The sequence below is a fragment of the Protomyctophum bolini genome, assembly GCF_963924005.1.
Source record: "Protomyctophum bolini genome assembly, chromosome: 10".
Classification (NCBI taxonomy): domain Eukaryota; kingdom Metazoa; phylum Chordata; class Actinopteri; order Myctophiformes; family Myctophidae; genus Protomyctophum; species Protomyctophum bolini.
In genome coordinates this window covers 41950165-41963552 of record NC_137871.1, presented here as the reverse complement: position 1 = coordinate 41963552, position 13388 = coordinate 41950165, and the positions used below count along the sequence as shown (strand labels likewise).

Here is a 13388-nt window from a genome sequence, read left to right as displayed (position 1 = left end):
ATGAGAAACGAGGCTAACTTTTTTTTTCAAAATTAAAAAAAACATGGGCTATAACCCATCGTTTTTGTCATTTCGTCATTTTTTTCAAATCTTCAAAAACGATGAAAAACTGCGCGCTATACTATGCTGTACGATATGGGCTATAGCCCACGGTCCAAAATGATGAGAAACGAGGCTAACTTTTTTTTTCAAAATTTCAAAAAACATGGGCTATAACATATCGTTTTTGTCATTTCGTCATTTTTTTCAAATCTTCAAAAACGATGAAAAACTGCGCGCTATAGTATGCCTTACGATATGGGCTATAGCCCACGGTCCAAAATGATGAGAAACGAGGCTAACTTTTTTTTTCAAAATTTCAAAAAACATGGGCTATAACCCATCGTTTTTGTCATTTCGTCATTTTTTTCAAATCTTCAAAAACGATGAAAAACTGCGCGTTATAGTATGCCGTACGATATGGGCTATAGCCCATGGTCCAAAATGATGAGAAACGAGGCTAACTTTTTTTTTCAAAATTTCAAAAAACATGGGCTATAACCCATCGTTTTTGTCATTTCGTCATTTTTTTTAAATCTTCAAAAACGATGAAAAACTGCGCGCTATAGTATGCCGTACGATATGGGCTATAGCCCATGGTCCAAAATGATGAGAAACGAGGCTAACTTTTTTTTTCAAAATTTCAAAAAACATGGGCTATAACCCATCGTTTTTGTCATTTCGTCATTTTTTTCAAATCTTCAAAAACGATGAAAAACTGCGCGCTATAGTATGCTGTACGATATGGGCTATAGCCCACGGTCCAAAATGATGAGAAACGAGGCTAACTTTTTTTTTCAAAATTTCAAAAAACATGGGCTATAACATATCGTTTTTGTCATTTCGTCATTTTTTTCAAATCTTCAAAAACGATGAAAAACTGCGCGCTATAGTATGCCGTACGATATGGGCTATAGCCCACGGTCCAAAATGATGAGAAACGAGGCTAACTTTTTTTTTCAAAATTTCAAAAAACATGGGCTATAACCCATCGTTTTTGTCATTTCGTCATTTTTTTCAAATCTTCAAAAACGATGAAAAACTGCGCGCTATAGTATGCCGTACGATATGGGCTATAGCCCATGGTCCAAAATGATGAGAAACGAGTCTAACTTTTTTTTTCAAAATTTCAAAAAACATGGGCTATAACCCATCGTTTTTGTCATTTCGTCATTTTTTTCAAATCTTCAAAAACGATGAAAAACTGCGCGCTATAGTATGCCATACGATATGGGCTATAGCCCACGGTCCAAAATGATGAGAAACGAGGCTAACTTTTTTTTTCAAAATTTCAAAAAACATGGGCTATAACCCATCGTTTTTGTCATTTCGTCATTTTTTTCAAATCTTCAAAAACGATGAAAAACTGCGCGCTATAGTATGCCGTACGATATGGGCTATAGCCCATGGTCCAAAATGATGAGAAACGAGGCTAACTTTTTTTTTCAAAATTTCAAAAAACATGGGCTATAACCCATCGTTTTTGTCATTTCGTCATTTTTTTCAAATCTTCAAAAACGATGAAAAACTGCGCGCTATAGTATGCCGTACGATATGGGCTATAGCCCATGGTCCAAAATGATGAGAAACGAGGCTAACTTTTTTTTTCAAAATTTCAAAAAACATGGGCTATAACCCATCGTTTTTGTCATTTCGTCATTTTTTTTAATCTTCAAAAACGATGAAAAACTGCGCGCTATAGTATGCCGTACGATATGGGCTATAGCCCACGGTCCAAAATGATGAGAAACAAGGCTAACTTTTTTTTTCAAAATTTCAAAAAACATGGGCTATAACCCATCGTTTTTGTCATTTCGTCATTTTTTTCAAATCTTCAAAAACGATGAAAAACTGCGCGCTATAGTATGCCGTACGATATGGGCTATAGCCCACGGTCCAAAATGATGAGAAACAAGGCTAACTTTTTTTTTTTCAAAATTTCAAAAAACATGGGCTATAACCCATCGTTTTTGTCATTTCGTCATTTTTTTCAAATCTTCAAAAACGATGAAAAACTGCGCGCTATAGTATGCCGTACGATATGGGCTATAGCCCACGGTCCAAAATTATGAGAAACGAGGCTAACTTTTTTTTTTCAAAATTTCAAAAAACATGGGCTATAACCCATCGTTTTTGTCATTTCGTCATTTTTTTTTAATCTTCAAAAACGATGAAAAACTGAGAAACGAGGCTAACTTTTTTTTTTCAAAATTTCAAAAGAGTCCTACCCACAGACAGAGCTTTGGACAGGTCAGTCATTTAGACAAGAGTCCTACCCACAGACAGAGCTTTGGACAGGTCAGTCATTTAGACAAGAGTCCTACCCACAGACAGAGCTTTGGACAGGTCAGTCATTTCTTATTCTCATGCCTTGTAAGACAATCAGAGGTCTCTGTTTATCGACATGTCGGAGGTCTTCTAAATGTAAGGCAGTTGCTAGAGTCCCTTTGCAAATACATGCTTTGGCATCTGCTGTATACAGTATACTGTACTGTACTGTACTGTACTGTACTGTACTGTACTGTACTGTATACTGGTGTGGGACTGGCTGGTAAATGGTGCATTTATATAGCACTCTCATCCAAAGCACTTTAACACAGATTGTGCATTACATTCACCCATTCACACACACACACACACATTCATATACCTTTACATAGATTGTGCATTAATACATTCACCCATTCACACACACACACACACACACACACACACACACACACACACACACACACATTCACACACGCATTCATACACTGCTACACAGCTTCTTGCTAACTCTGGGGGAGCCCAGGATGGAACTGGGAACCCCCCCACTCTACCACAGAGACCACTGCTGCTCTCATGTTGTTCCAGTTGGACTAGTACTAATACTCGGTGTTCTCTCTGTGTGTTCCTGAAGGTGTTGGAGCACATCCGTCTGCCTCTCATCAGTCCCTCCTTCCTCCACACTGTGGTGGAGAGTCTGGAGGTGGTGAAAGAACAGCCGGGCTGTCAGAGGTTCATCTCTGAGGCCAAGGGGGAGCAGCCATACTCTAACTCAGCACGCCCACGCAGTAACACCGGTATGTGACGAGCTGAAAGTGGACATCTATCCAAAGGCCAGCATGCCCGTCTGTGAGATATGTGGGTCTCTTTTCATGAAATAAACTCTTGAATGTACTCCTGTACACCTGCTCCTTCTCCCCCACTGGATGCAGTGATCGTGGCAGTGGGAGAAAAGATGTACCAAAGGAACACCGTCGACTCATTGGAGATCTTCGATCCCCTGACAGAAGAGTGGAGGACAGTTGGAGACTTGCCCATGAAAAGCGAAAGGCATGCCATGGTCGCCTCAGGTGAGAAGAAAAACTCTATTATTGGACTCGGGTCCATGCACAAAGTACAAACGAATAGACATAAAAGAGACATGACGGGCAAGAAAAAGTCATTAAAAGGATGTAAAATAAAAAATAGTACACAACTTAACCCATTCTGGGCGGGAACCCCTTTTTGGGTTCTGTACAGAGCATGTGAGTGGAGCGAAGAGATTTTGACGTGAGCGCGGAGCGGGTTTTTAAATGGGTCGGATTGACTTCCAGCGAGAGCTGTCCTCCGCTCAGTGCACACGGCACGGCACTGTGCAAGCTTGGCTAGCAGTTTACATCAATCATTGCCTCTCAGGCAGGCCCGGCACCACGGGGGGGTAAAGGGGATGTTTGCGCCCTTAAATCAACCTCTTTGCCTTTGTGCCCCCTCAAAAATCTCAATGTCCTCTCAGTCATTCCATCCTGGCGCCGGGGCCTGCTCTCAGACTCAAGCCCAGCCCCATACGCGTAATCTGCTTCACGGACTGTCCATGAGAATAGACATACAAATCATCAATGCACCGCTCATGGCGTGTCGACAGTTTACATATCTGTTCTTTTGGATTTGGACACATGACGATGGGCTACAACAGAGCATGTGAGCGCGAGCGGAGCGAGAAGCGGAGCGAGAAGCGGAGCGGAGCGGGTGGATTTTGAAGTGAGCGCGGAGCGAGCGTAGAGCGGCGTGGGGGGAGATGAACGTGAGCGCGGAGCGAGCGTAACAAAAGCCGTCGAGAGCGAATAGCGGAATTATCGGCCGCTCCGCTCCGCTCACATGCTCTGGTTCTGTACAGTATGTACAGTATTAAAAAATGTGATGCTGCTAAATAAATAGAAAACTGGGTTAATCCACTGGTATTTAACACCCCGAACGCCCGGGATTATTTAATCCGCAATCCATTAAATCAGAGCGCCCAGCGATTTATAGCAGTGGAGCACATTCAGCGACGGACCGGATGTTATCCCGGATGTGGCTGAAGTAGGACCGGATGTTATCCCGGATGTGGCTGAAGTAGCTAGATGACCAAAACACTCTCCGTGCGAACGACAACAACGGGCGGTATGATTAATTCTAACGCGACTAGCGACGGGACCGCGATCGGACCGTCTAACACATAATTGTTCTTTTCTTAGAATTGGACGGAATGATTCAGATGAAGAGTTATTAACGTTTTAACATTTTCGATCTCGTCGGGCTAATATAAGCGCCCAGCAGCTTATATTATAACACTGGAACTATTTTGATTTTTTTTTTTAATTTCTTCAGCGATATATATATATGAAGACATTTCAAGTTGTGTATGCATATTAAACTATGTATTTCTTTTAAAACAATGAAAGCTTACATCATTGTTTTAATTCTGCTCCTCTCCCACCATATAGGCTCTACTCTGTATCTGGCTGGAGGGGACAGGCGGGGTCGTATTCGTCCTAGTGGTAAAAGTAGTGAGATGTGGCGCTTCGATGCTCGGAACGAAACATGGCTGAAGATGGCTTCCATGAAAGAGGAACACACTGACTTCAGTAAGCTGTCAAACTATTCTAATTTATCCCCGTTTTCCCTGCCAAGAATATTTAACCAAAAAAGCCCAAACTGCCATAATTTACATCAATGTATGTTTACTCAGGTTTAAGTAGTCACAGAATATTCATCTTCACTACTATCACTATCACTACTATCGCACACCGAGACATTCGTTTGTGAAAATAGTCGGTTTGAAAAACAAAGTTAGAGAGTGCTGAAGCCATTTTAATTTCAAGGACCCCCAAATTAAATGTATATTAATTAGCCTATAGGGTGACAGGGCCCTAGGGTGACAGGGTCCCAGGCCATTTCATTATGATTTTCATCTCTGCACTGGGACCCCATGTTACAGACATGTTTACAATATTTTACAACAGTAGCTACTTATATTTTGTTATTTAAAGCTGTGATTATTTATTTAAGAAGCACTGTTCTGTACCAATGTTTAAGCTAAAATAATGATGACCGGGGACTTAAAAATCATTGTTTTAATTGATGGCCTTCATGCCCTGGCACTTGGCCTTGTGTCCTCAAAAAGTTGACCAAGTGGCCTTGCCCCTAAAATGATGAAATTCCAGGCCTGGTTGGAGCCCATTCAAAAGACACACAGTCATGGCAGAGAAAATTGTCCCCACGAGGAAATAAAAATGAGTTTTACGAGCACATGGCTGTCACATGTGTTTCTGGGTTGATCATAGATTGTGTTCTTATATCCTTACTGAATTGAATCGTATACCGTACGATATAGGATATAGCCCATGGTCCAAAATGATGAGAAACGAGGATAACTTTTTTTTTCAAAAAACATGGGCTATAACCCATCGTTTTTTTTAATTTTTTAATTTTTGTCAAATCATCAAAAATGAGGAATAACGGCGCGCTATAGTATGCTGTATGATATAGGCTATAGCCCATGGTCCAAAATGATGAGAAACGAGGATAACTTTTTTTTTCAAAAAACATGGGCTATAACCCATTTTTTTAATTTTTTAATTTTTGTCAAATCATCAAAAATGATGAAAAACCGCGCGTTATAGTATGCCGTACGATATGGGCTATAGCCCACGGTCCAAAATTATGAGAAACGAGGCTAACTTTTTTTTTCAAAATTAAAAAAAACATGGGCTATAACCCATCGTTTTTGTAATTTCGTCATTTTTTTCGAATCCTCAAAAATGATGAAAAACGACGCGCTATAGTATGCCGTACGATATGGGCTATAGCCCATGGTCCAAAATGATGAGAAACGAGGCTAACTTTTTTTTCCAAAATTTCAAAAAACATGGGCTATAACCCATCGTTTTTGTCATTTCGTCATTTTTTTAAAATCCTCAAAAGTGATGAAAAACGGCGCGCTATAGTATGCCGTACGATATAGGCTATAGCCCACGGTCCAAAATGATGAGAAACGAGGCTAACTTTTTTTTTCAAAATTTCAAAAACATGGGCTATAACCCATCGTTTTTTTCATTTCGTCATTTTTTTCAAATCCTCAAAAATGATGAAAAACGGCGCGCTATAGTATGCCGTACGATATGGGCTATAGCCCATGGTCCAAAATGATGAGAAACGAGGCTAACTGTTTTTTTCAAAATTTCAAAAACATGGGCTATAACCCATCGTTTTTGTCATTTCGTCATTTTTTTCAAATCCTCAAAAATGATGAAAAACGGCGCGCTATAGTATGCCGTACGATATAGGCTATAGCCCATGGTCCAAAATGATGAGAAACGAGGATAATTATTTTTTCAAAATTTCAAAAAACATGGGCTATAACCCATCGTTTTTTTCATTTCGTCATTTTTTTCAAATCCTAAAAAATGATGAAAAACGGCGCGCTATAGTATGCCGTACGATATGGGCTATAGCCCATGGTCCAAAATGATGAGAAACGAGGCTAACTTTTTTTTTCAAAATTTCAAAAACATGGGCTATAACCCATCGTTTTTGTCATTTCGTCATTTTTTTCAAATCCTCAAAAATGATGAAAAACGGCGCGCTATAGTATGCCGTACGATATGGGCTATAGCCCATGGTCCAAAATGATGAGAAACGAGGCTAACTTTTTTTTCCAAAATTTCAAAAAACATGGGCTATAACCCATCGTTTTTTTCATTTCGTCATTTTTTTCAAATCCTAAAAAATGATGAAAAACGGCGCGCTATAGTATGCCGTACGATATGGGCTATAGCCCATGGTCCAAAATGATGAGAAACGAGGCTAACTTTTTTTTTCAAAATTTAAAAAACATGGGCTATAACCCATCGTTTTTGTCATTTCGTCATTTTTTTAAAATCCTCAAAAGTGATGAAAAACGGCGCGCTATAGTATGCCGTACGATATAGGCTATAGCCCACGGTCCAAAATGATGAGAAACGAGGCTAACTTTTTTTTTCAAAATTTCAAAAACATGGGCTATAACCCATCGTTTTTTTCATTTCGTCATTTTTTTCAAATCCTCAAAAATGATGAAAAACGGCGCGCTATAGTATGCCGTACGATATGGGCTATAGCCCATGGTCCAAAATGATGAGAAACGAGGCTAACTGTTTTTTTCAAAATTTCAAAAACATGGGCTATAACCCATCGTTTTTGTCATTTCGTCATTTTTTTCAAATCCTCAAAAATGATGAAAAACGGCGCGCTATAGTATGCCGTACGATATAGGCTATAGCCCATGGTCCAAAATGATGAGAAACGAGGATAATTATTTTTTCAAAATTTCAAAAAACATGGGCTATAACCCATCGTTTTTTTCATTTCGTCATTTTTTTCAAATCCTAAAAAATGATGAAAAACGGCGCGCTATAGTATGCCGTACGATATGGGCTATAGCCCATGGTCCAAAATGATGAGAAACGAGGCTAACTTTTTTTTTCAAAATTTCAAAAACATGGGCTATAACCCATCGTTTTTGTCATTTCGTCATTTTTTTCAAATCCTCAAAAATGATGAAAAACGGCGCGCTATAGTATGCCGTACGATATGGGCTATAGCCCATGGTCCAAAATGATGAGAAACGAGGCTAACTTTTTTTTCCAAAATTTCAAAAAACATGGGCTATAACCCATCGTTTTTTTCATTTCGTCATTTTTTTCAAATCCTAAAAAATGATGAAAAACGGCGCGCTATAGTATGCCGTACGATATGGGCTATAGCCCATGGTCCAAAATGATGAGAAACGAGGCTAACTTTTTTTTTCAAAATTTAAAAAACATGGGCTATAACCCATCGTTTTTGTCATTTCGTCATTTTTTTCAAATCCTCAAAAATGATGAAAAACGGCGCGCTATAGTATGCCGTACGATATGGGCTATAGCCCATGGTCCAAAATGATGAGAAACGAGGCTAACTTTTTTTTCCAAAATTTCAAAAAACATGGGCTATAACCCATCGTTTTTGTCATTTCGTCATTTTTTTCAAATCCTCAAAAATGATGAAAAACGGCGCGCTATAGTATGCCGTACGATATGGGCTATAGCCCATGGTCCAAAATGATGAGAAACGAGGCTAACTTTTTTTTCCAAAATTTCAAAAAACATGGGCTATAACCCATCGTTTTTGTCATTTCGTCATTTTTTTCAAATCCTCAAAAATGATGAAAAACGGCGCGCTATAGTATGCCGTACGATATAGGCTATAGCCCATGGTCCAAAATGATGAGAAACGAGGCTAACTTTTTTTTTCAAAATTTCAAAAACATGGGCTATAACCCATCGTTTTTTTTATTTCGTCATTTTTTTCAAATCCTCAAAAATGATGAAAAACGGCGCGCTATAGTATGCCGTACGATATAGGCTATAGCCCATGGTCCAAAATGATGAGAAACGAGGATAATTATTTTTTCAAAATTTCAAAAAACATGGGCTATAACCCATCGTTTTTTTCATTTCGTCATTTTTTTCAAATCCTCAAAAATGATGAAAAACGGCGCGCTATAGTATGCCGTACGATATGGGCTATAGCCCATGGTCCAAAATGATGAGAAACGAGGCTAACTTTTTTTTTCAAAATTTCAAAAACATGGGCTATAACCCATCGTTTTTGTCATTTCGTCATTTTTTTCAAATCCTCAAAAATGATGAAAAACGGCGCGCTATAGTATGCCGTACGATATAGGCTATAGCCCATGGTCCAAAATGATGAGAAACGAGGATAATTATTTTTTCAAAATTTCAAAAAACATGGGCTATAACCCATCGTTTTTTTCATTTCGTCATTTTTTTCAAATCCTCAAAAATTATGAAAAACGGCGCGCTATAGTATGCCGTACGATATGGGCTATAGCCCATGGTCCAAAATGATGAGAAACGAGGCTAACTTTTTTTTTTCAAAATTTCAAAAAGATGGGCTATAACCCATCGTTTTTGTCATTTCGTCATTTTTTTCAAATCCTCAAAAATGATGAAAAACGGCGCGCTATAGTATGCCGTACGATATAGGCTATAGCCCATGGTCCAAAATGATGAGAAACGAGGATAATTATTTTTTCAAAATTTCAAAAACATGGGCTATAACCCATCGTTTTTTTTATTTCGTCATTTTTTTCAAATCCTCAAAAATGATGAAAAACGGCGCGCTATAGTATGCCGTACGATATAGGCTATAGCCCATGGTCCAAAATGATGAGAAACGAGGATAATTATTTTTTCAAAATTTCAAAAAACATGGGCTATAACCCATCGTTTTTTTCATTTCGTCATTTTTTTCAAATCCTCAAAAATGATGAAAAACGGCGCGCTATAGTATGCCGTACGATATGGGCTATAGCCCATGGTCCAAAATGATGAGAAACGAGGCTAACTTTTTTTTCCAAAATTTCAAAAAACATGGGCTATAACCCATCGTTTTTGTCATTTTGTCATTTTTTTCAAATCCTCAAAATGATGAAAAACGGCGCGCTATAGTATGCCGTACGATATGGGCTTTAGCCCATGGTCCAAAATGATGAGAAACGAGGCTAACTTTTTTTTTCAAAATTTCAAAAACATGGGCTATAACCCATCGTTTTTGTCATTTCGTCATTTTTTTCAAATCCTCAAAAATGATGAAAAACGGCGCGCTATAGTATGCCGTACGATATAGGCTATAGCCCATGGTCCAAAATGATGAGAAACGAGGATAATTATTTTTTCAAAATTTCAAAAAACATGGGCTATAACCCATCGTTTTTTTCATTTCGTCATTTTTTTCAAATCCTCAAAAATGATGAAAAACGGCGCGCTATAGTATGCCGTACGATATAGGCTATAGCCCATGGTCCAAAATGATGAGAAACGAGGATAATTATTTTTTCAAAATTTCAAAAAACATGGGCTATAACCCATCGTTTTTTTCATTTCGTCATTTTTTTCAAATCCTCAAAAATGATGAAAAACGGCGCGCTATAGTATGCCGTACGATATGGGCTATAGCCCATGGTCCAAAATGATGAGAAACGAGGCTAACTTTTTTTTTCAAAATTTCAAAAAACATGGGCTATAACCCATCGTTTTTTTCATTTCGTCATTTTTTTCAAATCCTCAAAAATGATGAAAAACGGCGCGCTATAGTATGCCGTACGATATGGGCTATAGCCCATGGTCCAAAATGATGAGAAACGAGGCTAACTTTTTTTTCCTAAATTTCAAAAACATGGGCTATAACCCATCGTTTTTTTCATTTCGTCATTTTTTTCAAATCCTCAAAAATGATGAAAAACGGCGCGCTATAGTATGCCGTACGATATGGGCTATAGCCCATGGTCCAAAATGATGAGAAACGAGGCTAACTTTTTTTTTCAAAATTTCAAAAACATGGGCTATAACCCATCGTTTTTGTCATTTCGTCATTTTTTTCAAATCCTCAAAAATGATGAAAAACGGCGCGCTATAGTATGCCGTACGATATAGGCTATAGCCCATGGTCCAAAATGATGAGAAACGAGGATAATTATTTTTTCAAAATTTCAAAAAACATGGGCTATAACCCATCGTTTTTTTCATTTCGTCATTTTTTTCAAATCCTCAAAAATGATGAAAAACGGCGCGCTATAGTATGCCGTACGATATAGGCTATAGCCCATGGTCCAAAATGATGAGAAACGAGGATAATTATTTTTTCAAAATTTCAAAAAACATGGGCTATAACCCATCGTTTTTTTCATTTCGTCATTTTTTTCAAATCCTCAAAAATGATGAAAAACGGTGCGCTATAGTATGCCGTACGATATGGGCTATAGCCCATGGTCCAAAATGATGAGAAACGAGGCTAACTTTTTTTTTCAAAATTTCAAAAAACATGGGCTATAACCCATCGTTTTTTTCATTTCGTCATTTTTTTCAAATCCTCAAAAATGATGAAAAACGGCGCGCTATAGTATGCCGTACGATATGGGCTATAGCCCATGGTCCAAAATGATGAGAAACGAGGCTAACTTTTTTTTCCTAAATTTCAAAAACATGGGCTATAACCCATCGTTTTTTTCATTTCGTCATTTTTTTCAAATCCTCAAAAATGATGAAAAACGGCGCGCTATAGTATGCCGTACGATATGGGCTATAGCCCATGGTCCAAAATGATGAGAAACGAGGCTAACTTTTTTTTTCAAAATTTCAAAAACATGGGCTATAACCCATCGTTTTTGTCATTTCGTCATTTTTTTCAAATCCTCAAAAATGATGAAAAACGGCGCGCTATAGTATGCCGTACGATATAGGCTATAGCCCATGGTCCAAAATGATGAGAAACGAGGATAATTATTTTTTCAAAATTTCAAAAAACATGGGCTATAACCCATCGTTTTTTTCATTTCGTCATTTTTTTCAAATCCTCAAAAATGATGAAAAACGGCGCGCTATAGTATGCCGTACGATATAGGCTATAGCCCATGGTCCAAAATGATGAGAAACGAGGCTAACTTTTTTTTTTCAAAATTTCAAAAAACATGGGCTATAACCCATCGTTTTTTTCATTTCGTCATTTTTTTCAAATCCTCAAAAATGATGAAAAACGGCGCGCTATAGTATGCCGTACGATATGGGCTATAGCCCATGGTCCAAAATGATGAGAAACGAGGCTAACTTTTTTTTCCAAAATTTCAAAAAACATGGGCTATAACCCATCGTTTTTGTCATTTTGTCATTTTTTTCAAATCCTCAAAATGATGAAAAACGGCGCGCTATAGTATGCCGTACGATATGGGCTATAGCCCATGGTCCAAAATGATGAGAAACGAGGCTAACCTTTTTTTTCAAAATTTCAAAAACATGGGCTATAACCCATCGTTTTTGTCATTTCGTCATTTTTTTCAAATCCTCAAAAATGATGAAAAACGGCGCGCTATAGTATGCCGTACGATATAGGTTATAGCCCATGGTCCAAAATGATGAGAAACGAGGATAATTATTTTTTCAAAATTTCAAAAAACATGGGCTATAACCCATCGTTTTTTTCATTTCGTCATTTTTTTCAAATCCTCAAAAATGATGAAAAACGGCGCGCTATAGTATGCCGTACGATATGGGCTATAGCCCATGGTCCAAAATGATGAGAAACGAGGCTAACTTTTTTTTTTCAAAATTTCAAAAAACATGGGCTACCAGTTGTGATGCAACAGAGTTCGCTGTGACCACATCTATGCAAAAGTAAGAACGAAGGAGGGTTTGGACTCCCTCAATTCAGGTTATACTATATGGCGGCTCACTTAAACTTTATTTATCTATGGTATGACTGCTATCCTGGATGTAACCTGGAAAATTTTCCTGCATGGCTTAGTATCGAGCATGCATCCTGTTCTGGGTCGTGTCTTCCTGCATTACTTAATAGCCCTATTAAGATCAAGAAAAGTAGTTATGGACATAACCCCATAATTCAAAACTCTCTGAAAATATGGTCTCAGGTCTTAGCATTGACAAAGGCTCCTAAAATATATTTGGATTCTCCTATATGTTCCAATCCGGCTTTTCAGCCGGGTCTGGCAGACCCGGTTTTTATGTCATGGAAGGAGAAAGGTATTGTGAATCTCCGAAATGTATACTTTAATCAAGGTCGTGGTAAAGGTTATCTTGCCTCTTTTCAACAAATACGAGAATCCTTCCGGCTCCCATCATCACATTTCTTCCGTCACTTGCAATTGAGACATTTTCTTAGAACGCATGTCCCACAATATGAACAACAACCCAGTCATCCAGTCTTGGATAGTTTCTTCAACACTGAGCCCTTTGAAAAAGGTGCAGTCTCTCAATTCTATGACACCTTGCTGACCGTGGTTAACCCATCCTCAAGCTTGTTTAAGGACAATTGGCAAAGAGAATTAGGCATAGAGATTTCAGATGGAGTATGGGAGGATTGTATCACCAACATTCACCATAGCTCTATCAATGTTAGGCACTCTCTGATTCAATTTAAGATTGTTCATAGGCTGCACTATTCCCCAACTAAATTAAACAAAATCTTTAAAGATTCTTCTCCCATGTGTGGAAAGTGTTTAACGGAAC

At 38.3% G+C, this 13388-nt stretch overlaps 1 protein-coding gene across 1 annotated transcript; it reads left to right on the top strand.

The window, feature by feature from the left end:
- Window positions 1-2443: 2443 nt before the first annotated feature.
- On the top strand, window positions 2444-12816 carry LOC308322306 (kelch-like protein 9; the record flags this gene model as incomplete). The annotated part of the gene is made up of 5 exons (XM_080773508.1): window positions 2444-2452; window positions 2942-3104; window positions 3240-3377; window positions 4770-4910; window positions 12791-12816. The coding sequence occupies 5 exons, from the start codon at window positions 2444-2446 to the stop codon at window positions 12814-12816; spliced, it is 477 nt and encodes a 158-aa protein (XP_080629634.1).
- Between the last annotated feature and the right edge of the window lie 572 nt (window positions 12817-13388).